At 29.8% G+C, this 26,705-nt stretch overlaps 1 protein-coding gene across 1 annotated transcript in view; it reads left to right on the top strand.

Moving 5' to 3' along the window:
- LOC129919147 (exostosin-1) overlaps nucleotides 1-26,705 on the top strand; it is a 286,145-nt gene that overhangs the window by 126,657 nt on the left and 132,783 nt on the right. Inside the window, exon 3 of the mRNA XM_055999997.1 lies at nucleotides 15,469-15,621. Coding sequence (XP_055855972.1) covers nucleotides 15,469-15,621 — 153 coding nt within the window. The remainder of the gene's footprint in view (nucleotides 1-15,468; nucleotides 15,622-26,705) is intronic.

Here is a 26,705-nt window from a genome sequence, read left to right as displayed (position 1 = left end):
TTAATTCCATTTTTTTCCCTAACAACCTATACAAAATTTTATACCATCTGAAAGCTTATTATCTTAGCTCAAAATATATGTATCAATCTCATTTCAAAGATACCTACAAGAGAAGTTAGTTTTTAAAGTCAACCATGTCGAATTTCCAGTCTGAGATTACGGTACTTCCCACACTATTGGCTGTTCGGGGGGCAACATATCTCCACTGGTGTTTTGAGGTTTTTCGCAAGTTTCTTGATTTAACATTGTGTAGCTTGTAGTAAGTCTACCGTTATTTGTGATATGCCAAATGAAAGGTAATTGTATCAGGATGCTCATAAAAGTTTAATAAAATTTCAACCTGCTCTTATTCAAAAGTTATAACCTGTTGAATTCTAATATTTGATTTTACCGTTATCTCAAAATTGTGTTTACAAAAATTATTGAAACACACACATTTAGTCGGGGTATGGTCTATCATTACTTTATATACTTTATTCCTGTATCTATTAAAGAAAAAAAGATAAAAATAAAAAACGATGAAAATCCGTTAAAAACGGTTAAAAAAACGTGTTTTTTAAAAACTTGTTTCTTCCGTTATTCAGCCAAAACTCACTAAACGATTCCAATTTTTTGCACATGCATAAGGCCAAAAACATTACCTATAAGTTTAAAATTTTTTGAACGCTCAAAAAAAAAAGCTAAAAATCAAAAACTACCCATAAATACCCCTTAAAAACAAGGGGCCTTACTAATAATCAAATTTAAAGCTCGCTTTAATTTTTACCTTAATTCTAAATATTTTACAGTACCAAAAACCAATTAAATAGTCAGGTTAAATGCTAACTCTTGGTTAAATTTTATAGTTGAGTTTCCCAACTATAAATTTTAATCGAGCATTAGCCTTTAACTTGACAATTAAATTGGTTTTTGGAATTGTGAAAAATGTAGAATTAAGGTAAAAATTAAAGTCAGCTTTAAATTTGATTATTGGTAGGGCCCAAGGTGTTTTTCAATTTCAAAACGCGAAGTGTTGGAAAAAAATCCGTATTAGATCCCTAATTTTTTTTTCTCTCATCTTTCACCTGATGATTTTTGTATCTCTAATAGTTTATTTTTAATTTTTAATTGAAATTTTTGCCGCACTGCGAAAGTGCGAGAGTGTAACGGGAGAAAATGGCGTAACTTTTTTGTGGTGGCTGTCATGGTTCATCGATTTATAACACGTTTTCACGTCAAAAAATTTTAATATAGGTATCCTAAACGGACTTTGAATACGACCATCGCTTCTTTAATATATTTTTAATCAGTCGTTACAAAACAATTTGAACTCTATTTCGATGGCAAAGCATTTTTGGAACGCTCTGTAATACGATTTTAAAATTTGCCCAAATTTAATATCTGTTTTAAAGAAAAAACCTTTCAGTTTCCACACATTCCCAAAATAATTCCTGATAATCGGTTAACCTTTTTTACAAATTCACATCACCCTGTTATTCATTTAACTAAAATTTGTGTCTATTTTAGTGAGGTAGGAAACTTTACAAATTCAATGTTGGTGTAGGTGTAGTAACCTGCTGATTTTGTTTTGTTGTATCTACTTCCTATATACCAAAAGCACAGTTAGCCATTCCATTTCATTTACTAACTGAATCTATACACATATATTATTCTTCCCCACTATCATGAATCATAATTGGAACGAACCATTGCATTGTTCGTTCGAACATAATGGAATATTAATAATAATTCAAAGCAGGGCAGCCAGGAAGACATATTGACACAAGCCCGCATAGAATCTGATATCCCAACAAAGCACAATGAAACCAGCAACCAGCCATAGAGAAAAGGGAAACACCATAGTACACAAGGAAACAACGCGCACAAATGTTGTTGGCCTTTAAGCCGAACAGTAGCTAGGCAAAAAGGGCAAGACAAGAAGAATGAAAGGTGTAGAAGAAGAGAGACCCCCTGTGCATAGTGAGTGGGTGGATGGGATAATTTGAAGTACCCCGCAGTGATGCCTCAAAGACAAATACCCGTTCTATCGGTGCCGCCGCCAACAACTTGGTACCTATATATTTTGTTTGGAAACTAAGAAGCCAGAAGCAACTGGTGGCACCCGTAAAGGTAGTAAAAGGCAGTAAATTGGTATTGGGAAATGTATGTTTTGTTTGCATGTTGTGCACATGAAACAGTATATTATGTATCTCTGTTGCCTACCTGTTGTGGGGTTGTTATGCACACCAAAACCGTATGTTACCAATCTGTTTCCAGCTTAATGGATACACTGAATAAAGTAATCAAATTTAAAGACACACGTGGCGTTGTTGTGTACAAAGGCAGTTGCTTAATACAGACACAAGGATACATATTATAGACTCCAAATGCTAGAACAATCAAGGAAGGTAGACCCAAGCTATTGCAGCCGAAACATGTTATGTTTCAAATTCAGAGGAACAATGTTGATCAGTTTCTAGCATGACTTTTCCTAGGAAACTATCTGAAGGGTTTTTTAGTTGGAAGAAGGTAAATGGCTTAGCAGAAATTCTGTTCTATTGATGTTGAATGCTTGATTCATTTTCAAATTCTACATGCATCCTGCTCTTTATATCCTCTCTCTGTGCTACACCTTACCCATGATGAATGTATTAATGTGAACACATGAGGTAGAGATGACTTGATTGGATGCAATGCAGGTTGAACATTTTCCACCAGCAGCAGCAGCATCAGCATCACCATCGATACGGAATGGAATGCTGCTGCTTGCCTTAAATCGAAGACTATAATTCCAAATCCTGCAGGCAAACCGCTTTATACAAACTGGGCCAAAGGCTGTTTTCATATAGGTACATATAGTTGTGGTGTCGCGCGGGTGGAATAGTTTCTGGCTGCGTCATAGTCTCTTTTACTCCCTCACTTTATTTCTCTTTCAATATGCAGGTTCCATCCATATATCTTAGGAAACAGTGTCATGGCAGGTGCATTCATGATGTGAAATTACTGACTGACATGCTGACTGGGACCTCGAGTGTCCTGTATTTAAAAAAAAAAAGTCCCATTTCAATTAGAAAATGGTTGCCTTTGCTGGAGGTGGTCTTGCTTCCTGATGATGCTATATACCGTCAATTCGACTTCGTCATCGCCGTGTGTCGTTGTTGGAAAAATTGACGTTGGTAGCTTTGGCGTTGTCTGATGGTTTCACATAACTCCAATGCAACGCATATATGCCATTGTGCATGTGAAGTATATCAACGTTCATCCGAGAGTGAACATCATAATCATCTTCATCATCATCATTATCATTTCTATCGTCATAATCATAATGAGTGCTTCAATTTTATGGCCTCATTTTCTTCTTTCTATATACCTTCATGATGTGTCATATACCTTTTGTACCTGTCTATCATGATGCCGAAACCGACATAATACGATTTCCCCACACACACACAATGATGGTGCCACAGAGACAGAGGTGCATTTTTGGGCAGCCTTTATGCATTAAACAGGATTCATTGATGATCCTTTAGTCAAAGTGATGTGCATACAAATATATATGTGATGGCATATATGAAAGCATATACATATAAAGTGCTATAAAGCCCAGTAGTCCTGCTGATGGTTAGATAGATGTCTCTTTTGATAGGGAAACAGGGGAATTTTCAGAGCATCAGTCACTGCTGCTGCGAGAATTGAAATGGACGAATTTTTTTTCTTGTGTTTGTGTCGTTTGCATTTTAAGGACAAAAGTAGAGCGTTTAATATTTTTGAGTGCAGAAGTGGATTTTCAGACACAATTCATTTACCTATCTACCTATGGCAAAGTTTATAAAGTAAAAGAAGTTTTGAAAACTGAAGTAGTTATGGGGGATCTGGTCCCATGCCTATTTTCGTTTGCTCTTTAAAAATGGGGTTTGTTTAATGAAAAAATACTTTGAAAGTAGAATTTAAAAAGGAATTTTCTCCCTGATTTTCTTAATAGTGTTAACCACATATTTTTGTTTAATTGTCTACAACAAAAATTGATTTTTACCATATCCTAGAAAATGTTGAGATATGAAAAGTCTGTTTGCCAGGAACCAAAGGCTATATCTAAAACTGCAAAGTTCCATAGATACATATATTTTTTTTAATATAAACTCAACTCACAATTTTATATAGGTTATTTAAACAAAAGCCTCTTTGTACTCTTCAATAGTTAAAACATTTATATTTGTATGTATGTATTACAAGTAATATGAAAACTAAATATTTTCCTTCTCAATTACAAAATTTCTCAACTTTTATATTTACTTTTGGCCGATACTCTCGTTCCATTTAACCTAATTCTAACAAAACAACTTTCTCGCGCCGTTTGTATAAAGATGAAATTCCCTATACATATAGACTGACTTGCTTTATATAAACATCTCTTCTGAAATTTCTTCTTTAAGGATGAATGCATTTACAAAAAGCACACCGTTTTTCCTTACATTTCAAAATGGGTTTGTATTTTTTTGTACAAAGAATAAAGACAAAAAAAAAAGAGAAAAAAAAACTATGAAAAATCTCCAAGTGGTATGAAGGGAAAATGGCAATTATTTACATAGAATATTGTTTGAGGCTCTTTCATTCATTCATACTACGTTAATATCTAAGAATTTCAGCTTTTGAATTTTACACAAAAAAAATAAAAACTCTCAAAAGCATTAGATATAGGTTTACCTAAAGAATTTTTTTTAATGGAGCTTTCAACACCATCCATCAGGGCTGAATTCATCAAATTTAGCTCTTTAGGCCCACCACGAGGTTTTGTGGCACTCAAAACATTGTTTTTTTTTTTTTAATTTACACATTAATTTCGTTTCTGGAGATACATTTTTTTTTAAAGTGGCTTAAAACATACAAAATTCCTACCTCAAAATGGCGCTTTCGGTAATTTGGCGAAAATGGCTTGATATGTTGTCTATTAACAAAAAAATAAAATGCACGACTGCGTCGCACGAACTTGGTGTTGGAATTCAAGCTGCTGTGTCCCGTTTTCAAAAATTTGATTTTTCAAATCATATTTTATAATTTCTATTTTTAAATCCAAAAATTACTTTTTTGAAATTTTATTTCTGGTTTATATTAAAATTATATAAATGCTTTTGTTTGAAAAAAAATTTGTTGAAATGAAATCCATAATTTGGCCGGAAATCAAATTTGAAAAAAAAAAACAGTTATACCTACATATTTATTAATGAATCTCGAAAATTTTTTTTCATCAAAAGATAACCACTGTCTAAAAACAAACATTTGAACTTTTTAACAAAATCATTGGAGCCTTTTTCAAGAAAGTTAAACTTTTCCGAAGTTAGTATATGACAGGTACAGTTATTTTTAATCCAAAAAAAATATTTTCAAAAACCACTCTGGAGAGTCTCCAAAAAAATGATACACACCAAGTTTGATGTCGATCGGTCCGTTTAGGATGTAGCTCCTTATACAGACAGACGGACTTCCAGGACCCACTTTTTTGGCATTCTCTATCCTCGTAATGTCATGTCTAATTTCTATCTCAACTTATTTTTCTGTATCACGAATGCATAACTTCTTATAATATAGATATACCTATATCGCAAAGTAAAGTCGTTGACTAGACTATAGAATATATAGAATATAGATAGTACCAATTCTATTTAGAAATTACTAAATACGGCATTCAAATCTAATATTCAGAAAATATGGAGTTACAAACATTTCTGGTTTCACTGTTTGTTTATCCAAAAAAAAGTAAAAGAACATTAAATCAAATTTTTCTCGTGATACACCTTTTTTAATGCCAAATATCGTTTTTTCAATTTTCCTATAAAATCAAGTTCTCGAATCGTTTTCGATAAACAAATTTTTTTTTTTTTCAAACTCTAAATTATGCAAAAAAATAAAAAAAGTTTCTTCCTCTCAATAGAAATTGATAGCGTTGTTACTCAGCTATTCACTAGTCCGGTCCTGCCTTTTTATCTGATATATTTTTAGTTTGTAGGTTTTCAAAAAAAAAAAAAAAGAAAATAGCATGTAACTACAGAATGATAAAATTTTGAACTTAAAATGTTTCCACTAGTATCCAGTTGTTAACTAAAAGTTATAATTTTTGAATATGCAATGAAGTAGTTGGTGTAAAATAGTTTCTGTAATTGTTTTCACTGGATGCCCAAAAAAGTAAAGACTGTAAAAATGTAAATGTTTACATTAAAACTTTCATAGCAGTTAGTTTTTTTTGTTTGGTTTTGAATGAAGTGGTAGAGTTTTGTGGTTTGGATTTTTATATTTTCATAAAAAAAATATACTTTTGTATAAATTCAAACCAACTTTGAAATTCATCATCATCATCATCAACATAATGTCTGAGATTGGCATGGAAACTGTATATAATATTTTCATTTAAATATCCTCATTCATTTTGGAAATCAAAAAAGCTACCACACTTATGAGGCATACCGGTATAATAGTATATCGCATTATATAAGAGAAATTATATCTACCTAAAAGGATGCTAACTTAATACTTTGGCTCAATTAATTTCGTTAATGAATTTTGTTAATTGTATAAAATATTCTACAAAATGCTCTTAAATTTTATCCCAGAGAAAAGATGATTCGTTTGAAATTGAGTCCTTTTGAAAACGTCCTGGTTAGGGATATTAATTAAATAACATTTAATTTGTTTTACGGCTTATAGCTGCTTGTTACAGTTTTTGATGTATTTCGTTATTGTGTTGATCATTATTATTTTGCTTTAAGGGTAGATAGTGATTCAATTGATATTTGCTGCTGAGAAAATTTAAAAAACGGAAGTGTTTGTTTTTTTTTTTCTTCGATTTAAAAATAGAGACTTTACCCTTTGAAAAAAAGTAGAAAAAAAAGAAGAACAACACTGTTTGTGGTTTCATGTACCTAATGTTAATACAAATAACGTATTTTCTAATTAAAACCACTGTGATCCATTTATGTAAAATTCACATTCACTTATCTCTTGTTTATCATTGAATATGTTTGTACTATTTTGTAGAAGTGATATGTCATAGAGCGCATTGTACAGAGGATAGGATTGAATTTTTGTGTTAGGTTTTACCGGGAAGAAAAAAAAAAAGAAACATGGTGTAGCTACCTTAAATCCTTAACTGGATAGTCCTGTGGAAAAGGTTTTATGAGTTTCAATAAAGTTTGGTAAAGTATGACTAAAAGCTTCAAAAATATTTCTCTTGTGGTCGTTAACTATGCCAGAATCTTCATTGTAAAAAAAAATTGAATGTCGAAAGCTATTCTAAATTTGACCATAGCTCAGGAATAATGTTGCATGATAATAATTTTATGGAGCATTAAAAAAAGGAGATGGAATTCGGAAATGCATTCGAGATTTTCCGGGAATAATTTTTTAATAGGTAAGGAGTTTTCAAAATAAATATGCAAATACTGTTTTTAGTCATTAACGCTTATTTTAAAACTGATATTCGTCTTTAAAAAATAGCAAGTTCATACTTACAATTTCGGTCATTATCCTGTTGAAAATTGAATCTGCAAGTTTCACAAAAAAAAAAAACTCTATCGCAGAAGGCTCTTATACGTTTTTACTTGCGATTAGAATTCGTAAAAAAATATCGAACTCGCAATAACAATCAAACACAACATTACGAGGCGAAAAAAGTGGGACCCGCAATTCTGTCCGTCTGGTTGGCTGTGTGTCTGTTTGTTTCTGTATCTCGAGTTACAGCCCAAACCACTGCAGTGCTTTAATTTAAATTTGATGTTGACAGTTATGTGTTTTGAGAGATTCCTTAGAGGACTTAAATTTACGGTATCCGCCATATGACCAAAATAAAAAAGCGCATTTTTATATTTCGGTTTTATGTGTCATTAAATAATTTTTTAAGTATAGCACTTTTTTGACAATTTTTATAAAAAAAAAAAAACAATTTTTAAGTCTAGCTATCACAAGCCTCTAAGTCATTGAGCTTGATGAAATACCTATACTTTTACTTTTCTTTTTTGACATCTTTTTTTGAGCTTTTCTTTCTGCTGATAGTGAAGGTCTAACGAAATTTTTTTAAACTCCACTTTTCTCAAGCACAAATCGGAGATAAATTTTCTTAGTGTTTGCCCAAGCATTTACTTCAAAACTTTCTCAGTTGGAATTCATAAGTTAAAAGTAAAGAAACCCTTAGGTTTTCCTAACGTAACAATTAGCTAAAGTGGGCCAAACACAAGAGCAAATTAATGTTCACTTTAGTCAATTTTATTTGAGTGACGAATTAAAATTCCGCTCTTAGTCCTTTTCATGAAATGATCATTTTGACCATACTTTTGTTATTTTTTTTCGTCACATTTTATTCCACATTTTAATAAATATTAAATATGCCGCCAAAAATTTCACTGGAAATAAGTTTCCCCGAAAAATATATATCTCCTTTTTAATTTAAAATAACTGGATAGCGGCTTTTTTTTTATCTATAGTCAGATGAAAAAATATAGGTAATCCTTTTTGCCATTAAAAAACTACAAATATTTGTGCACCATCTACCGAATACATTTCTATGAATAGGTATACGAGTATAGTGTAATTATGTGCGAACGTCAATCTAACCTGAACTACCTAAACTAAACATTTTAAATGAAATAACCGAATTTTACCTTTTATCCATTTACCACATTATACTGAAGTTGGTTCTAATGAAAATATGTACTTGTATGTACTCACCACACTGACCATGTTTCATTTTGTTTTTTTTTTAGACTAAAAGGTTCCTAAAACTAAAATTACTCTATTAAAATAAAATTTCCCATTTCTCGAGTCTTTAAACCTCGTCAATCAATTCCACACCAATTAAACTCTAGATAAACCCCACAAATCAGTTCTACATCAATGAACTCCAAAAGCATCAACCAATTTATCTAGAATAAAAAAAAAAGAAATTATCCAATTCCAAAAGAACCTAAGTCAATTACTGAATTAATTAGAAAAAGAAAATCTATCGTCCCTATAGGTACCTTCCAATCATTTATAACCCAAATGAATTAATTAAATCAAAGTCATTCTAATAATATCATAAGGACACACGATTGAATAAATGTGAAGGCGGTTTCTCCTTTACACCCCGAACGAAAAACCCAAACCCTACACAATGCCTCACAAATGATGATGAATAAATAACTTTTGTCTGTGATGGAGATTCAAAACCACCGATTGCTTTCACACAAACGAATCATGTCCTTTTTTTCTGTGCTATCCTTTTCTTCTTTTTTTTTGTTTTTTGTAGCTTAAGATTATCCTTAGAAATTTTATTTTTATTTCAAGTCATAACACTTTGATGGGTCTTCGCATATTCTTCTTCTTTCCTTATTCGTTTTCACAGATTGTAGACAAAACCAACCAAATGACATCAAGAGCAAAAAGAAAAGGACATTCATAAAAATCGTCATTTCGTGCAAGGAGCACGAAAAAAAAGCCAATCAATAACTTTGAAAATCATCTTTTATCTTCATGACATTAAAACTGTTATCCTCTTAAAAGACATCAAAACAGAAACGAAAAAAAAAAACAGAAGAAAAATTATAAGAATGTCCTTATCAAGAATGTCCTTAAACTAAAAAAGAGAAAAGAAGTAAAAAACAATAGACAAAAAAAAAAAAACAAAAGGTCGATAAAATCTAAAATGGCACGCGAAAATATCTGCGTCTAAGGACGAAAATGGAAGGAATTCTTTGGATTTTTTTTTTGTCTTAAAATAAATTTCACAGCTAATCGCATTAAATTCACTAAAAATTTTCTGATTAAATTGAAATCAATTTGCCTAAATGTAGTTAAAAATCCCAAACATCTTGCCACTTGCCACTTTAGAAAGAAATTGCTGCGGGACGTAGCAAGGACAAAAAGGCAGTAGATATTCTTTTTTTTTGGTTTTTCAAAAAAAAAAAAAAAAAACTTTAAGACTATTCCAGTTGAAATAGACGAAAAAAAAACTCTTTAGGGATGCGAAGGATAGATGCTGCTCTAGAAAAATATAATCCAATATCGGTCAAGAGATTCTGTCCATCGTCGTTTTCATTCTCGTTCTCGTCCTCGCCTTCGTCCTTGTGATTAAAGTTCCGTTCCTTGTTTCAATTCTGTCGTTTTTTTTTTTTTTTGTTAATTTTTTTCTCTATTTGTTAGTGTATACAACCTCTTCAAGATATTTAGGTAATTTTGTTGTCTATGGTTATTGCAAGGCGAAGCAGCGAGGCTCGCAAGCCTTTCCAATTCCAATTTATATTTTCCCTGCTTTTTCACATTATTTCTACCCGTAATGTTTCTTTTCGTCCTTAAAACAAACAAACAAAAAAAACCTTTAAGCCCAATGAGAACCTCTCATGTCAATTGGACCCCATTGAACAGTTACGTTGCCTTTTTTTTTTGTTTTTTTCTTTTGCTTTTATAGTTAATGTGATGTTTTTTTTTACTATTTTAACTGTTGATAAAAATCTCCTTATCAAAGGAGCAGCTCCCCAGAGGTCAAATAATAAACAGTACTGTGAAGTTTTTCTATCAGAAAAAAGAAAAAAAAGTATGGAAAATATCGCACTTACTGACTTTTGAGCATTCATAGTTTTGAAATTCATTAAATTTTCTTCTTTTAAATAAATATTAGAGTACAAAATTAGGTTTTTCCGGGTGTAAAAAAATGTATCTAGTAGGTACATTAAGGAAGTATTTTTAACAAAAAACCTTACGAAACTTTTTGACCTCAAGAAATGTTAACTGTAATCCTATTTTTTGTATTAGGTAATATTAAGAAACTAAAAAAATTTAAATATTTTTTTAAAGAATAAAATAATTATATTAATGATCTTGAGTTCCGAGCAAAGTATTCCAATTGATTTTTGTGCAAATAATTATTTTAGGTATGTATTTCTTTTTTTTTTTTCAAGAAAATACATTCATAAATTTACTGAACATAAAATACACACTTGGGTAGCAAAACTCTACTCTAATTAATAAATTTACAACAACGAAGCGTTAAAACGCTCTTCATACCAAAAAAAAAATTGTTTTTATAATGATTTACCTAAACATTTGAAAAACAGACTTTAAGACTTCCAGAAATCAATTTTAGCCTACTTTCAATAATTTTATCGTATCGAACACAAACGTAGTTCGGATTACAACACAATATTTTGGTGGTTCGAACCCCGGGGATGGACATGCGGGGTCGCAATACCCCAAATCAATTTTAGCCTACTTTGATTTTTTTTTTTCTTTGAAAAAAATTCGATTTTCATAATTTTTTTTTTTTTTTTCAATGCAAAAAATGTTATAGTCAAAATATTTTAGTTAGTGCAATAAAATTTAAATTTACCATAATACATTTCAAATACATTTTTTGCATCGATACTTGAAAAATTTGGGAAGAAAGTATGCAAAAAAACGCCACATATCAAGTTTGCATCTGTTTAGCCTTTTACAGACAGTTTACGACTGATTTTATAACACCAAATGTTTTTGTGTCAAAATGAATTTTTAAAAATTAACTTTCAAATATTATAAAATATAAAAAAAAAGAAGAAAAAGATATTATATTATTTCATTAATTTCAAGTGCCTTTTTGTTTTGTTTTTCAAAAACTTTTCCATCAATTTAAGATAACAGAGTTATTTACTTTGAATTTTTTTTTAATTTATGGGCTAACCCCAAGTGCGAAAAATGTTGACTTGTTGAACATCCGGCTTTGAAGTTCTATAGTTACTGATAAAGAATTAAAAAGGTTTAAAAGCTTTCAACATCCGTCTTCTACTATGGTAGGTAATATTAATAAATAGGTAGTGAAAGTTTTACACTTAAGTGTTTTACACCGATTGAAATTTTGTGGGAAAAAAGGTTGAACCTTCATATATAGGAAAACCAAAACCTGCCGTATAATACCTAATGAAAGCGAGTTGGGCTCAAGAGCGTTCAATAAGCGTGTCTGATTTTTGGTCCATATCATAAAATATACTTTTTCGCTAATGGCTTAAATGCTCCAGAAAAATTGTATTTCAAAAACGATTAAGATTAGGGTTACAATTATTATAAAAGTGCCAAAATTCTGTACGACAAATTTTTGTAAATCGATAATTCTACTTTTAAAATTCTAGAAATTCGAAATTCAGTTATTTTAAATTCTGAAAATTTGTAGTTCTGTGTTTCAAAATTCAAAATTGCAAATAAAAAATTTTAGATTTATCTGAATTTTGAAGAAAAGAACTCTGAATATACAGAATTTGTACTAAAGAATAATAGAAAATTAGAATAATAAAATACAAAACTAGGTTAAAACAGACATTTTGATACGCGTACAGAATTTTAAGTTCTAACTTGTTTTTTATTTCCTGACAATGATTTTTTTTTTTTGCTGAACATGAATCTTAAAGTTATCCCGCAAAACATATCGAGACAAATATGAGATTTTGGAAAAAAAAACAGAAATATGAGGCATTCAGAATTAAATAATAATGGGTCAAGTCCACTTCTCTACAAGTTATGTTTTAAGGTCATACAAATTAAGTGTTTCGTTTTATCTTAAATAAAATGAAAGAAAAAACTGAAGACGTAAAGTATTGATCTGTGAAACATTCTTTTAAAACTTCCCCTTGTTTCTGAAAATGACCTTCTTAAAGTTCTGTATAAAATATAATGCACAAATTTCAAACGGACTTAAACCATTATCATTTTGAACGCTTTATACCTATATTACCAACAATTTATGTCTTGCCTACTCATTTATTTTTTTAATTAACTTATGGCTTTAAATAACATAGTTAGTAAATAAAAGTGTGAACAATACCTAAAACTAAAATTTTTCATTAAAAAAATGCTTATTTTTCTGATTTTTTTAAATTTTTTTTAGTTTTGCGAGAACACCCTGTGATAAATATCCCAAATTTATGAAACTACTTACTAGATATTGCATTTAAAATTATAACTAAAAATCTAAAGTGTTCATTGAAATAATTGAAATGTAGGGTAGGATGGTATAAGAGTGCGCGGTTGATAAGAGTGCGCAAAGCGATTTTCTACGGTTTGAAAGGGAATACAAGACTGAAGAAGACTGACTAAGTGAGTTTGATCTGCTGTCAAAATTTCATGCAAATGTGTTTGTAAACAGAGGTGCTAGTTAAGTTTAAGTTTTTTAGCACTTTTTTTTCCAATTTTTCTTGCCAAACAAAAAAAATAACAATAAATAAAGTATGGGACATTTTAAAGTCGACAAAAGGAAACATTTAAGGAACACGTAAGATTGGTAATAAAGTGCATTGTGAAATACATATATATTCTTCGATTACATGTCTGGACGTGTAAGAGTGCGCACCATGATGATGTATAAGAGTGCATGGGTTAAAAGAGCAGTAAATGCCATCCAAGGCTTCAAAATAACTGGCATTTGTCCATATACCAGCAAACAGCAGCTAAAAAAGCAATTCCAACCAAAAAGAAACCAAATACAAGTTTTACAAAAACAAGCGAATGAAAGTAACTAGGAAATATTGAAATTTTCTCGGAACCATTAATCGAAGACTAAATTGATTGTTCCTCATGCAAGGAGTGATGGGTTGAAAAATACTCTGTTTATTTAAAGATAGGCAGTTTTATTTGCGACTTTTGTGCGAACTTACACCTGTACGCAGCTGCGCACTCTTGCAAACTAAGCCGTGCACTCCTACACAATAGTGTGTATAAGAGTGCGCAAATGACCTAATGTGGTATTTTGTTTATAACTATTGAATTAACACATTTTTGTTACCAGTATTGAGTTTTTTCGTTGCTTTGATTATAAACTAAAAACTATATATAAAAAAAGTAGTTAAATTCTTTTTGTTATTGTTTTATTTGGTGTTTTGTCTAAAATGCGCACTCTTATACCACCTTACCCTACTTATTTTTTGGGAAAAAATGTACCTAAATCTCGTTGATTCTTTTGAATTTTAGCATAATTTAAATAATCTAGCTGATTCAGATTATAAAAAAGGCATGAATAAACTTTTTCACTATTCTCATTTTCTTGTACCTACTTGTTTAATTGGGAAATTTTTTACTTCTGGTCTTAAATAGTGCAAAAAGTCTACTTGGCATACCTCCAGCATCGATATCGATCATATTCTGGGTTATTACTCTTATATCTTTCGACCTTACCCCCTAAAAACCCCACAAGCCTTGTAGCTTTCCCAAAATGTTCCATATCATGATTAATTCGATTCCATTTACGAAGTATTCTAATCTGAGAGTATAAGAAAAGCCATATTGATGTGTACATATTTATACATATATCTTTCATTTCAAAACTCATTTTTAATCCTTTCGCAAACCTCCCTCTTCATAAAATCAAAAATCAAATAAGTTTTTTTTACACATCACTGTATTATAATAACAAAACTAATCCTTTAAATGCACACAAGAGATCAATCCTTGTCAAGAACCACAAGAACACCCTATAAACTCGACCAAGCAACTGATGCAATCTGCACAAATCAATCTAAAGACCGACCTGGTTCAATTGAATGTTTCCTATCTCCATATATAGATACGAGTAGCTATATACCAACCACCAACTAGACATCAAACTTTTCTTGCCTTGAATCTGTGCTTTTCAAGGAAGAAAATAAAAATAGTTGGTATGACTCCTATCGGGCCCATTGTCTGATTAAGTTTTAGTTATTATGGCAATTGTGAAGGCGATCAAGCACCACCAGGAGCTCCAGCATGGGGCATAGCATATACTATAAAAACAAATAAAATACACAATGGGCTGCAATGCACACACTACGGCAGAAGGCATATAACCAAACCAACAACAACAAGCAACAAAAAAGGATATAGAATTGGACGAATGGGGCTATATCCTTGAGGAGAGATAGCAGTAGGTGGTGGTTGGTGGGTATTGGCTTTCATATCGATGGTTGTGGTATAGCTCTCGGAAAAGTTTTATCCCGCTTAGTGGCCCATTCAAACTGTGATACAGGTCCGGTTATTGCCAGGCTTCATCATTGTAGGTATACACAAGGACTATCTGTGATGATAGTTGAGAAACTACCACAAAGCTTCACCATTAGGACCTTCCTATCATCAGAAAAACCCACCTCAAATCCAAGTTGGTTGTTTGGGTTGTCGATGGCGGCAAGGCGGAGCGGGTATTTTACAAAAGTTCTATTTATTTTGCTCTCTTTGTTGGAAGTAGGAAAAGTTTCTTGTTATTCGTTTTATTTGCTCAGCTAACGGGTTTTATATACATACATAGGTACTTTTTTTCTACTTCTTCTTCGTTTTTTTCCTGGATCATTCAAGGAATTAATAAAACTTGTAGATAGTCGTTGTTATTCCTTTCTCGAAGAAGATACTTCTACTTCAGCACAAATATCATAGAAAAAAAAAAATAAGGAAAAAACTATCGCTAATTTCATTGCAATTCTCATTTTCGTTTTTTTTTTTATATAACTTCATTTCTGTCTTTTACTTTCTTTTTAGATATGTCCATGGGATAGGTTCAGAGACACGGAATTCCCTATTTCATTTGCATAACGGACGAGACCTAGTTTTGGTAACAACGTGCCGTCATGGCAAAAGCTGGAGGGAGCTTCAGGATGCCAGATGCGACGAAGACAATCGCGAGTACGATAGGTAAGTTCAGAAGTAGTCCTTATATAAGAACATAAGAAGTATGTAATGCATTTATAGAGTTTTTTTTTTTTTTTCTTTTTCATTCTTTGCTTTTCTGCATAAAAGAGAATGATTTGTCAAGATTAAGAGTAACGGACCGTCCGGTTCGTCCATCCAAAGACTTTTTAGATATATGTATGTAGGTATAAAGGTAGGATAAAGTAAAAAAGAACGCAATTGATAAAGATTACATGACTTTTTTTTTTTTTTGTTTGAAGAAGAAAGGATATAAAACACAGGACATGGTGAACCTTTTCTTGTTTTATTCTTTTTTTCTTATTCGTTTTTTTTTAATAGCGTTGCGTAAGAATATTGGGATTTTTGTTTTTTAAAGTTTCTTACGAGCCAAAAAGCGACTTAGCTGAAGAAGAAAATCCTTTGAAGTATAGGAAAAGTTATCCTGAATAATGAGAAGCATACGAAGGACTTCACATGAATATTTCAAATTGTGCGATTTTCCAAAATAAGAGATTAAAGTATACAAAGAAATACGAAAATTTGAAATATTCCCCTTTTTCTAGTCCAAGAGATGATTTAAAGTTTTAGGTAGACAATAGTAATATAACTGGAAAATTGTTGTTTTAACTATAATCGGAATCGGTGAAATAACAAGGAAATTAAAATAAAACGAAAATTTTTTATGAAATTTTATATCGCATAGGTAAGCCGATTTTTGAAAAAAACTTTTTCGAAGTAGGCGGTAGTTCATTATGAATTTTCCATTTGAACATTGGAACAAGGTATGAAGTATAAGCTAATGAATCTTTTTTGGATGAAATGGTGTTTGAATTTTTTTTTAACAATAATTTGTAATAATCGCAAAAAAATGGAACAAATATGTTACCCAAAATTTATTTTAATGTATAAAAGAGTCCATAAAATTATTTATGGGCCACCACCAGCTCACTCCACGATATTCCATTTCGTATCACTGACTTGAGTGCTGGGCAGTTGTGCAGTTGCTTTTGTAAGATACTGAATTTACCTACAGTAGGCTCTGCAAGTGCAATTAATCTGAAAATTTTGGCTCTGTATTTTGGCTTAACCCATTTCCGGCTAACGTTGCGTTTTGGTAACGTCATGTTTGAAGCTTCTGGAACCTAACTGATTATAATTTAAAATAAAATAAAAATTGATTTTGAAAGATTGTTCAATTATCTAATCGACCTGTTTCTGGATTTCTTTGTGAAAAATTTTTTTCGTGCTATTTTAGGACTTTTAAAATTTCAGCTCTTGAAAAATTTGAGGTCGAATTTTTGAACGCAATTTGTCCTTTTGTTTTCAACAATTTTTCAATACCCAGTGTATTTATATCTAGTTCATTTCTTCATAAAAATATTTAAATAAAACTGATTTATATTCTATGTAAGAAATTTTTTTTAAAATAATTTTGATAAGGCCCATTTTCGGCGAGCGTTTCGAAAACGCAACGTGAATTTTCCGGAAAACAAGAAGCTTTTCCAATTTTTTTTTTTACATTTCTTTTAATTAGATCAATAATTAATTAACAATAAGTGTGTAAAATTTCAAGTTTCTAGGTCAACTGGAACTGGTAGCCGCCGGAAATGGGTTAAAAACGTAAAATGGATTTTTCAAAATCAGTCAGAATAGTCTTTTTTAAAACCAACAAGTTTTTTTTTTTTTGTTAACTCTTACCCTCCCCCACTCTCCTCCTTCAAAAAACAGCTTGCAAACCAAAATATTTGTATGGACAGTTTTGATCCCTTATTCTTATTGCAAATGAATTAATTTTGCCAAAATTTGGCAAGAAGATACGGGTTTTCTACCAAATTATTTTCTTATTTAAAAAAGGCAGTAACAGCTTTTATTTAAGAAAAAGCACTTTTAATATTCAGTATCATTATAATTCGTCTCTAATTTGGTAAGATAAGTAGTTTGACAGTCTGGGGTGATACAATTTTGAACAGAAATGTCGGTGTTTCCTAAATTTTTAGCGCTCGTAAATCAGTACTTCCAAAAATCGACTCTAATCTTCTGATTATATTTCTTTAATTTTTGGACATTTAAGGTATTGAATATCCTTTTTTCGGTTCTGTAGAGTGTTCCTCTGACAAATAGCACGATTTTTTCAGCCCTTATTGATCTTGGAGTAATAATTTACAAAAATGGTTTCTAGCGGTATCCAACATATTGCTTTTCAAATTTTGTCATTTTCATTAAAATCGATAAATTTTTGTAAACACTTTTTCTGTATATAAGTTGCCCGATAAGGAGGAGGTGGTAATTTCAAAAGATCACAAAAGTACATTTCATCAAAGAAAACGGTACCTACATTTAGAAGAAAAAAAAACGGAAGAACTGTTCAAGCATTCAATAAAAATCTTGAAATCAAAATGTTCGTTCATCTGACAGTTTGACAGTTTGAGGCTAAATTCCTATCATATTCGCTCACATGAATGATTTTTGAACGCATTGAGTTTTGTGTACCGGTTCCTTAAAGCTATAGACAGATTATCTTTTAAAGCAATAAAACACTTGTTTCTGAACTGTAAAAAGTTTGTCCTGATTGTTTAATATACCTACACGAAGTTTAAAAAAAAAATCCATCTTCAAAGAGTATGTGAAAGCTCAAAAGTGAAAGACCGTATAGTTTCCAAGTCATATATCGTCTTCATTTTGATGGAGCCTCGATTTAAAATTGAAATTAAACAATTTTAAAGAAACCCGTTAGCAAAGCAAAAATTGGCTTTCTTGTAGGCCAATTCTGGTTCTGTGAATAAGTGAAACGAATAGCTTTTCACTTGTTCACTCATTTGATTCTCGTTCTGTGAAAAAATTAATTTCACTAAATTATTCATAATATCAAAGGACGAGAAACGCTTTTCGTTTCAAATGAATCGAAAAAGTGAAAAGAATTTCTGAAAGCGAAAATGAAAAAGTTTTCTTTTCGATTCACGTTTTCACAGAACCAGAATTGGCATATTGGTCTCTATGATTTTTCTCATAAGGAAAAAAGTTGAAAAGTTAAATTTTTCATAAAATAATGTAAAATTGATCAAACTATAAGTCATCTTTTCATTCTCCTCATTCTACGATACGAGTCGAAAGCATTGACTCATTAAAAACGATTTTCACATCATCGGCAACAGACATTTTACTCTTCCAACTTTAAATAAGGAATCGTCATTGTTTCAAAAATCAAATCAAGTATCATTTCAAAATCCATTCTGGCCTTAACAATGAATAATAATTTTACCCTCTCAACACCAATTGACTTTTTCCTTGACTTTCTCTCAACTTTCTTTCAAATTATTATTATTATTTCCAACATTTCTCAATATCTATACCAATCCAATACCCATATAATAATAATTTCCATTTCCATGAATTCTTATTATATATTGTTTCTTAAAAGTCCACAAACTGTTTTGACATTTATTCGAATATAATTGAGAAACAAATTCAAGAGCAATCTTGAAATATTTATTCATTGTTCGTTCAAGAACAAACTTTTCTTCATACACGAACACACTAAAAATAAAACCAAAAAAAAAAAAGTGAAAAAAAAAAATATTTATAAGAATATTTGTCCTCGAATCAGGACCCAAAAACCAAGCTAAAGAAAATGCCCAAGGATATCTCTTTTTTTTTTTTTGCTGTTGCTGCGCTGCTGCTTAGTCCGCCATCGACCGTCCGCCCAGCCCGCCCGCATATATGAGCAAAAATTTTCATGAAAACTTCTTCCATATTATCTTTGTATGTCTTGCTTGATAGCCTTTTAAACGATAAAATAAATCATTTTTTTGATTTTAAACTTTTCTTTCTCGTTTCGAACCAATTTTCATTTTGTTGTGAAGCATGATGTATAGATACTTTTTCTTGTATTATTTATCGATTTTGTTTTATTAGAAAGAAAAAAATGAGAAAAAAAAATAACAAACAGAAAAACGTATGTGAAGCTTACTTTTGATAAAGAATTTTTAAAAGTATGAAAAAAAATGAAAATTTTTCAAAACTGTTTGAGAATGTGACGCACGTGATGGAAATTTTAAAATATTTATTGTGGGTAGTTAAGACTTTTGGAAGATTTATGTACAAAAATTTGCTTTGGTTTTTTGTTGTTGTTGTTTTTGTGATAAATTTTAAAAGCTTACATTGCCTAAGATATTTAACGAAGCATTTGATTGCGAAAAATCAAAACAATGAATGCAATTTTTAACAGTTTTAATGCCGTTTTGACATTGAAAGCCACATGCTGACACAGAGCAGATGAAATTTAAACATTCATAGAAAATTGTTGACGTTAAATTTTTAACTTTTCTTGAGGTGTCTTTGAAATTTTAATTTTATAGACAAAAGCGTTTGATTAGCTGAAAAATTAAAAAAAAAACGTAATTTTGTTTTTTTCTTAAAATATTTCATTTTTCTTTTAAATCAAAAATGTGTCGAACAATATTTTTTAGAATGGTGTTCAATTTTTTTTTTGTGTACTTATTAAAATTATTTCAATAGAAAACGGCTCCAAGGAATAAAAAAAATGAAAATTTTTTGAAATAAAGAAATTTTCTTCGTTTTAAAAATGTTTTTCAATTTTTGAAAAACAAATTTTATTTTTTAATTAAATTTAAATTAAATAATAATTCTGTAAAAGCAAATACGTCCGAAACAATCATCCGTTTTATTTAGTTTTTTTCAAAATTTTTAGAAAAAAACTAGTGACCAAATAGTTAATGATATATGTAAGCTTGAAGAAAATTTGAAAATGGTTTAAAAACGAAATGCAATAACGTGAAAACAAATTGATTTGACTGATTTCAATGCCTGCTGTTGTTTGTTCTTCTTATTAATGTTTTTTTGGTTATGATGACAAATGCCAAAGAACAATAAATAATAATAAATAAAAATATGTAATTTTTTTATTCAATGTCTGCTTTGTTTTTACACCCAAACACAACATCAATTACTCAAACTGGACACATTTTTTTGAACTCATTCTAACCAGGAAATAAATTAATTGCATCCATGACAACATTTTCTCTAAAAAAAAATCCATATTACAGTAAACCATGTGTGACAGAGAATATAACAAAAAAAAAAATTCCATAATAACCTTGACACGTAAATAGCCTTTTATACCCTGAGCGTGTATAGTCCACTTTTTTTATATTTTTTTTTACAACAACATATAATATTATTATTAGATCCATTAAAGTGTGGAAATATTTTATATAATTTTTTTTTCCTTTGAAAAAAGTCTATAGATAAAAATATGTGTTCTTTTTTTTTTGTATATTTTTATACTTTGTCCAATTATCACATTGATTTTAATTGGATTGTCTTCTACGAATGTCACCCTCAAATCAGGTTTTTTTTTTGGTTTGAACAAATTGGAAAATTAATTAAATCATTTTTCATTAAATTTGTTTTTAAAAATGTTGGTAAATAACAAATGTTAATGAAAAAAATTAAATTAAATTAAATTAAATTAATAATAATTCCTGACCATAAATTAAAACTCCAATAAAATAAGAACATGTTTATTTTTTGAGGGAAAACAAAAATGGTTTAATTTTTTTTATTGCCATTTACCACGAATATCTGCGATGTAATAAATTAAGAGCCCCTCGGGAGTTGGTAAGTTTTTAGTTTCCAAATAGGTAGTTAATGACTTAATATAAAAATTAAACCGAAAAACAAATACAACTTAAATATTAAATGTGAAATAGTATATGACAGATACAAAAAACTATATATTTGCTTGAAAGGATTTAATTTATTGAATATTTTTTCGTCTTGAATCTATATAAGTATTTTTTGCAAATTCCCCTAACATTTTCTAAAATTTGACTAAAATGGTCAAATATTTGAGATATAATTTAATAATTTTCTACCATTTAAACTATTATTTTTTTTAAATTTAAATTTAATTTTAAACTTCATCTTTAAAACTTTTTCTTAAGTTTTGTGACTTATTGGGGCATTTTATTTTGTCAAGACCTCCGAAAAAAGTCGTAATGAATTTACATATATTTATACTAGCTTGTTGATGAACATGGTTTGTGTATTCAAGCAAGAATGTTAATTTAAATTCAAGCACCCCAAGATCGATTTTTTTAGTTATAATCTTGATTTCCCTTTCTTTGCCTTTTTTGAAAAAAAAAAAAAAAAAAAAAAATAGAAAAAAGGGTGAGGTTCTTATCAGTGAAACAATAATTTGTCAAACAACCTTTTTTGGTTTCTTTTTATCTTGTAGGTAATGAATGGAGTAATGGAGCTTTATTTCCAAGATAAATAAGCAAATAAAACTTTCGAAAATAAAACATTGTGAGAAAAAAAAACAAATAAAATAACATGAATTTGTTTTGTTTTTAAAAATATCAGTTACTGTTTTGTGTGTAAAAGTAAGGGAAGATGCCTGAATTCAGAACTGGGAAACATAAAAATCTATGGGGTTTAAAAACACATACTATCTAAGGGAGTTTTGAATTTATCCTTGCATTTGTCAAAATACATAATAACAATACCTAAATACAAAAATAATTTCAAAAACTAAAACCCGAATACTCCAAAATCGACTTTAAGTATGAAAAATATAGCATTTATTAATATAAGAATGTGTTTTTTTTTTTTAAAGATAGGTAACATATAACCACGGATATTAAATGAATATCACATTATAATTTAAGAAAGAAATATTTTCTTGTTTCATACTTTTCAGAGCGCGCTTTTAGAAAAAATATTTCATGCCATAATTTTGTGATTAAATTTTTTAATTGTCTCGATACATTAAAAAAAGAAGAAAAAAATAGTTTATGACCGTTGCCTCTGGAGGGCGCTATAATCAATTTCATATAGCCTATAACCAGCCAATGAGCTAAACGCTTCTCATGATATCTTATTTGTCAAATTACAATTAGAAGTTAAGGAAATATGATGGAACATAGGTACATAATACAAGTTCATGTACATGTACATACCGGTCAAATACATAACGGCTTCCATTTCCTCTCTTTTTGTTAGGGGTCATATTCTTCAACTTCAAATACTTACGGAATTTTCTGTGATACTTACCTTAGAAGTATGTGATATTTATCGGAACAACTTATTGTACTTACCGGAAGCACCTATGATACTTATAAAGCCAAAATGTCCTAATTACCCGATCATCCAGTGATATTAACCTAAAAAAGTATTATCATGGCGCACCTCGTGATAATTAGAGCAACCTGTGATACTTACCTACCTAAGCCAATCCGTGATATCTTATGGTTGCGCCCTTGATACTTTACGAGAAAATCTGTCATAATTACCCACGTTACCCGTTATATTAAGGGTACACATAATACTTATCATCAGAGCAACCTGTGATACTTTTTGGGGTTACCCGTGATACTCTTCGGAGAAACTCGTGATATTACCGACGAAACCTATGGTTTTTGCCGGTCAAATTGATATATTTAATGGGGTAAACCTTGACAGTAAGAGTGATAATTACCCGAGAAATCCATGATACTGAACAGAGAAACACGTGATACTTACCAGGACAACTTGTGATAGCCATTAAATCAAACTGCGTAAACTATTCCATCTCTTAAAAATTTTAACAATTACTGTAGAATTCTATCTTTTAACCTTCAATCTAACAAAAGTTACGAAAGAAGTTTTCACTACGACCTGTTCTGAACAAAATACTCCTAAGTTGTTCGTTTCTCAATTTAGTGAAAGTATTACTAAAAACTTCCATTAATTTCAATACCAATTCTGACATTGAACTATTGCACGCTTTCTAAATAAAAATTCTTCTCCTATAATTATTATAATTTACCACTAACCTTGCATGTTTCATCTTCCAATCACACTTAGGTAAATGCAAACAAACATAACAACTAAAAAAAAAAGTAAAAAGAAAATACTAGTCACTTCCTTCCGCTGCGCTGTCAAGAACGCAAATTACAATTTGAATGGTTTTGCTAAAATCGTTTTACTTATTAAATTATAACCAAATGTGACTTTCATTTGGCATTTCCTTCACACAACAATTAAAAGGGATTCCTTTTGAATTAAAAAATATACTCATTTATATGAATGTGTGTGTGTGAGTGTGTTTGTATTTGTATGAAAGTATAAAAGTTACTCTATATAATTAGACTTTGACACGCTATTTTGTTGAAAGACAGGGAAATTGCCTCTTTCCACTTCCATCCGAATTCATATACATCCCGGAAAATGGATAAAACAACAACAACAACAACAAAAAAGGGAATGACTACTGACCATTTGGAGAAAAGTTGAATTAGATTTTTGTTTTAATTGTTATTGCTGATGTTGCTGTCGATGGGCTGTCAGATTTCGGTGATTAACTCTTACAACTTAAGTAGGCATTTTAACAATTATGTTTTTTTGGGATTGGTTTAAAGAAGGGTTTTTTTTGTGTCCCGAATAAAAAACTTAAATGGGAGACTTTTATGGTTGTTGGGAAAATGTTTAATTAAGTCATATCCTCTTTTCGACTGATTGAATTAAAAAAAAGAGCAAAAAGTTTATTAACTTTCGGGTGAAATTAGCAAGTTTGGTTGTGAATAAAAAAAATTCAATTGAAATTACTTTTTGATTAATTATGACATCAGAAAATATGTAAAACTTTTTTTTTCATGAGAAGACAAACCTAGAGTAACAATAATATAATAAACTTCTTGAACCTTATAGGAATAGAAAGTACAAATTAAAATAGCAATGAGGATATATACATTAGAGTGGAGCGTTTTTGGACTTTTCTTCCAGATCACTGCGTGCTATATTTTGCGATATTTTGTAAGATTTTAAAACCCATCTGAATTGTCTTATTCTTTTTCAATTCACTTCGTACTGCTCATAACTTATGCTTAGTAGTCTCTGAGACCAAATCTGATCCCCTATTCTGAGTCGCCAACAGAAAAAACGAAATAGGTAAGCCTCCGAAAAATGCACATTTTCGCAAAAATTGAGATTTTTTAAATTGATTAAAATCTTGCCTTATTCTTATTAAATTCATTAGAACCTTAAGAGCTATAGTGGACTTTTCTATAATAATGACATAGTTTATGAAGTATTTAAGAAAACTTTACTTTGACATACCCTGACCCATTCCAACAGAAATTGTAATTCTATTAGTACACTTAAAAACTTCGTTTATAACATAATTTTAAGATCAAATATTAGTCTTTGTAACTGCATTTAATTAATATTGATATGAAATAAGTTCAATTCTCAGACATCTGAAATCTAGGTACATATTTCCATTATTCTTGCTGCTGTTTAAAAATCTAATTTTGTATGCATAATTTAAAAAAAAAGAAATTTTGAAATAAAATTGGTATGCCATTTTGTACAAATTGTTAGTCCAACATCTAAATCCAATATGTATTTCCAAAAAGTTCAATGCCCCGTTTTAGAGAATTTGATTTTAATTAAAATTAAATTTTTTTCAAATACCTACCTACATATTTTTTTATATCCAAAAACTATTTTTTTCAAAATTTTATTCCTCTTTTATAATAAAATGATAAAAGTGCTTTTTCATAAAACTTTGAAATCGAGCAAGTAGTTTGGGAGAAAATCAGATTAAACAAAAAAACTTTAAACAATGATTTTCAAAAAAAAAAAATTCATTAAAAGATAGACCTTGTTTTAAAACTAACATTAGAATTTTTTTTAACAAAATCGTTGGAGCCGTTTTTGAGAAACTTAAACTCTTCCAAAAACGGTGTATGACATACAAGATTGTAAAAAATCATTTTATTTTTAACGCATTTGCTCTCCATTACAAATATAAAAAAAATTTATTGCAAATAAAAAAATACGCATTGAAAAAAAAATGTATTGCAAATAAAAAGTATATTTGCATTTAAAAAAATGTTTATTGCAACCGAAAAACATTTGCATTAAAAAAAATATTTATTGCAACTTAAAAAATTTTGCATTACAAAAAAATTCTATTGCAAATGAATAAAATTTGCATTGAAAATAAAATTTGTATCACAAATAAAAAAATTTTGCATTGAAAAAAAATTTGTATTGCAAATAAAAAATTTTCTGCATTAAAAAAAAATTCATTGGAAAATGTGTGCATTAAATATTTTTTAATAATTTCTTACAATTTGACCATACATAAACTTTTTCAACTATAATATTGAATATAGGTAAATATAAGGTCAAAAAGTCAAAATTGTAAGAAATTCGACGAGTATTAAAAAAATTTTATTTTTAATGCAAATTTTTTTTCATTTGCAATAGAATTTTTTTTTTAATGCAAAATTTTTTTAGTTGCAATAAATATTTTTTTTTCAATGCGAATATTTTTCAGTTGCAATTTTTTTTTTCAATGCATATTTTTTTTTATTTGCAATACCAAAATTTTTTTTTTAATTTCAAATGCATTTTTCTTAAATTGATAGTTTTACAACCCAGATGACCGGTACCGTTATTTTTGGTCCAAAACCCCTCTGTAGAGTTGCCAAAAAATCAAGTCGTTTTTTAATCAGCCCATCCGTTTAAGCTGTAGCTTATTATACAGACAGAAAGATGGACTTGCGGGACCCACTTTTTTTTTATTCTCTATCATCGTAATGTCAGCACGTTTTTGTTGACCGTTTTTCAACCTTCAAGATTGCTGTTATATTGAAATGGACTGTCTAAAAGCCTGATTGCTTTGATTATTTAAACGAAAAGCCAACAAAATGCTTAGCTTTTCTCCATACTATTAGAAGGCTAGATATTCGACGAAACTCAGTGTAAAGTACGTTTTTTAGGAATAAGAAACATTTTGACGTCTTTTCAAGCTGAGATACGATAAGATTAACATTCGTTTTATTAATGTCAACAGCAAAGAAATAAAACTTACAAACACATATGATAAACCAAATTCTATTCCAGTAAAAGCTGTTGAAAATTTCTTCTGGATTATCCATAAAATTAAACAGTATTTGAGGTAGTGAAGTAATAAAAGATTTATTCATTACATTAATTCTAATTCGTTAAAACTCAAACCATATTGATAATCTCACTTTAAGTTCTCTAATTAAACTGAGGTTAAACCATGATTTTAA

Source organism: Episyrphus balteatus, chromosome 4 (assembly GCF_945859705.1).
Source record: "Episyrphus balteatus chromosome 4, idEpiBalt1.1, whole genome shotgun sequence".
Taxonomy (NCBI): domain Eukaryota; kingdom Metazoa; phylum Arthropoda; class Insecta; order Diptera; family Syrphidae; genus Episyrphus; species Episyrphus balteatus.
This window is presented reverse-complemented; position numbering and strand designations above follow the sequence as displayed.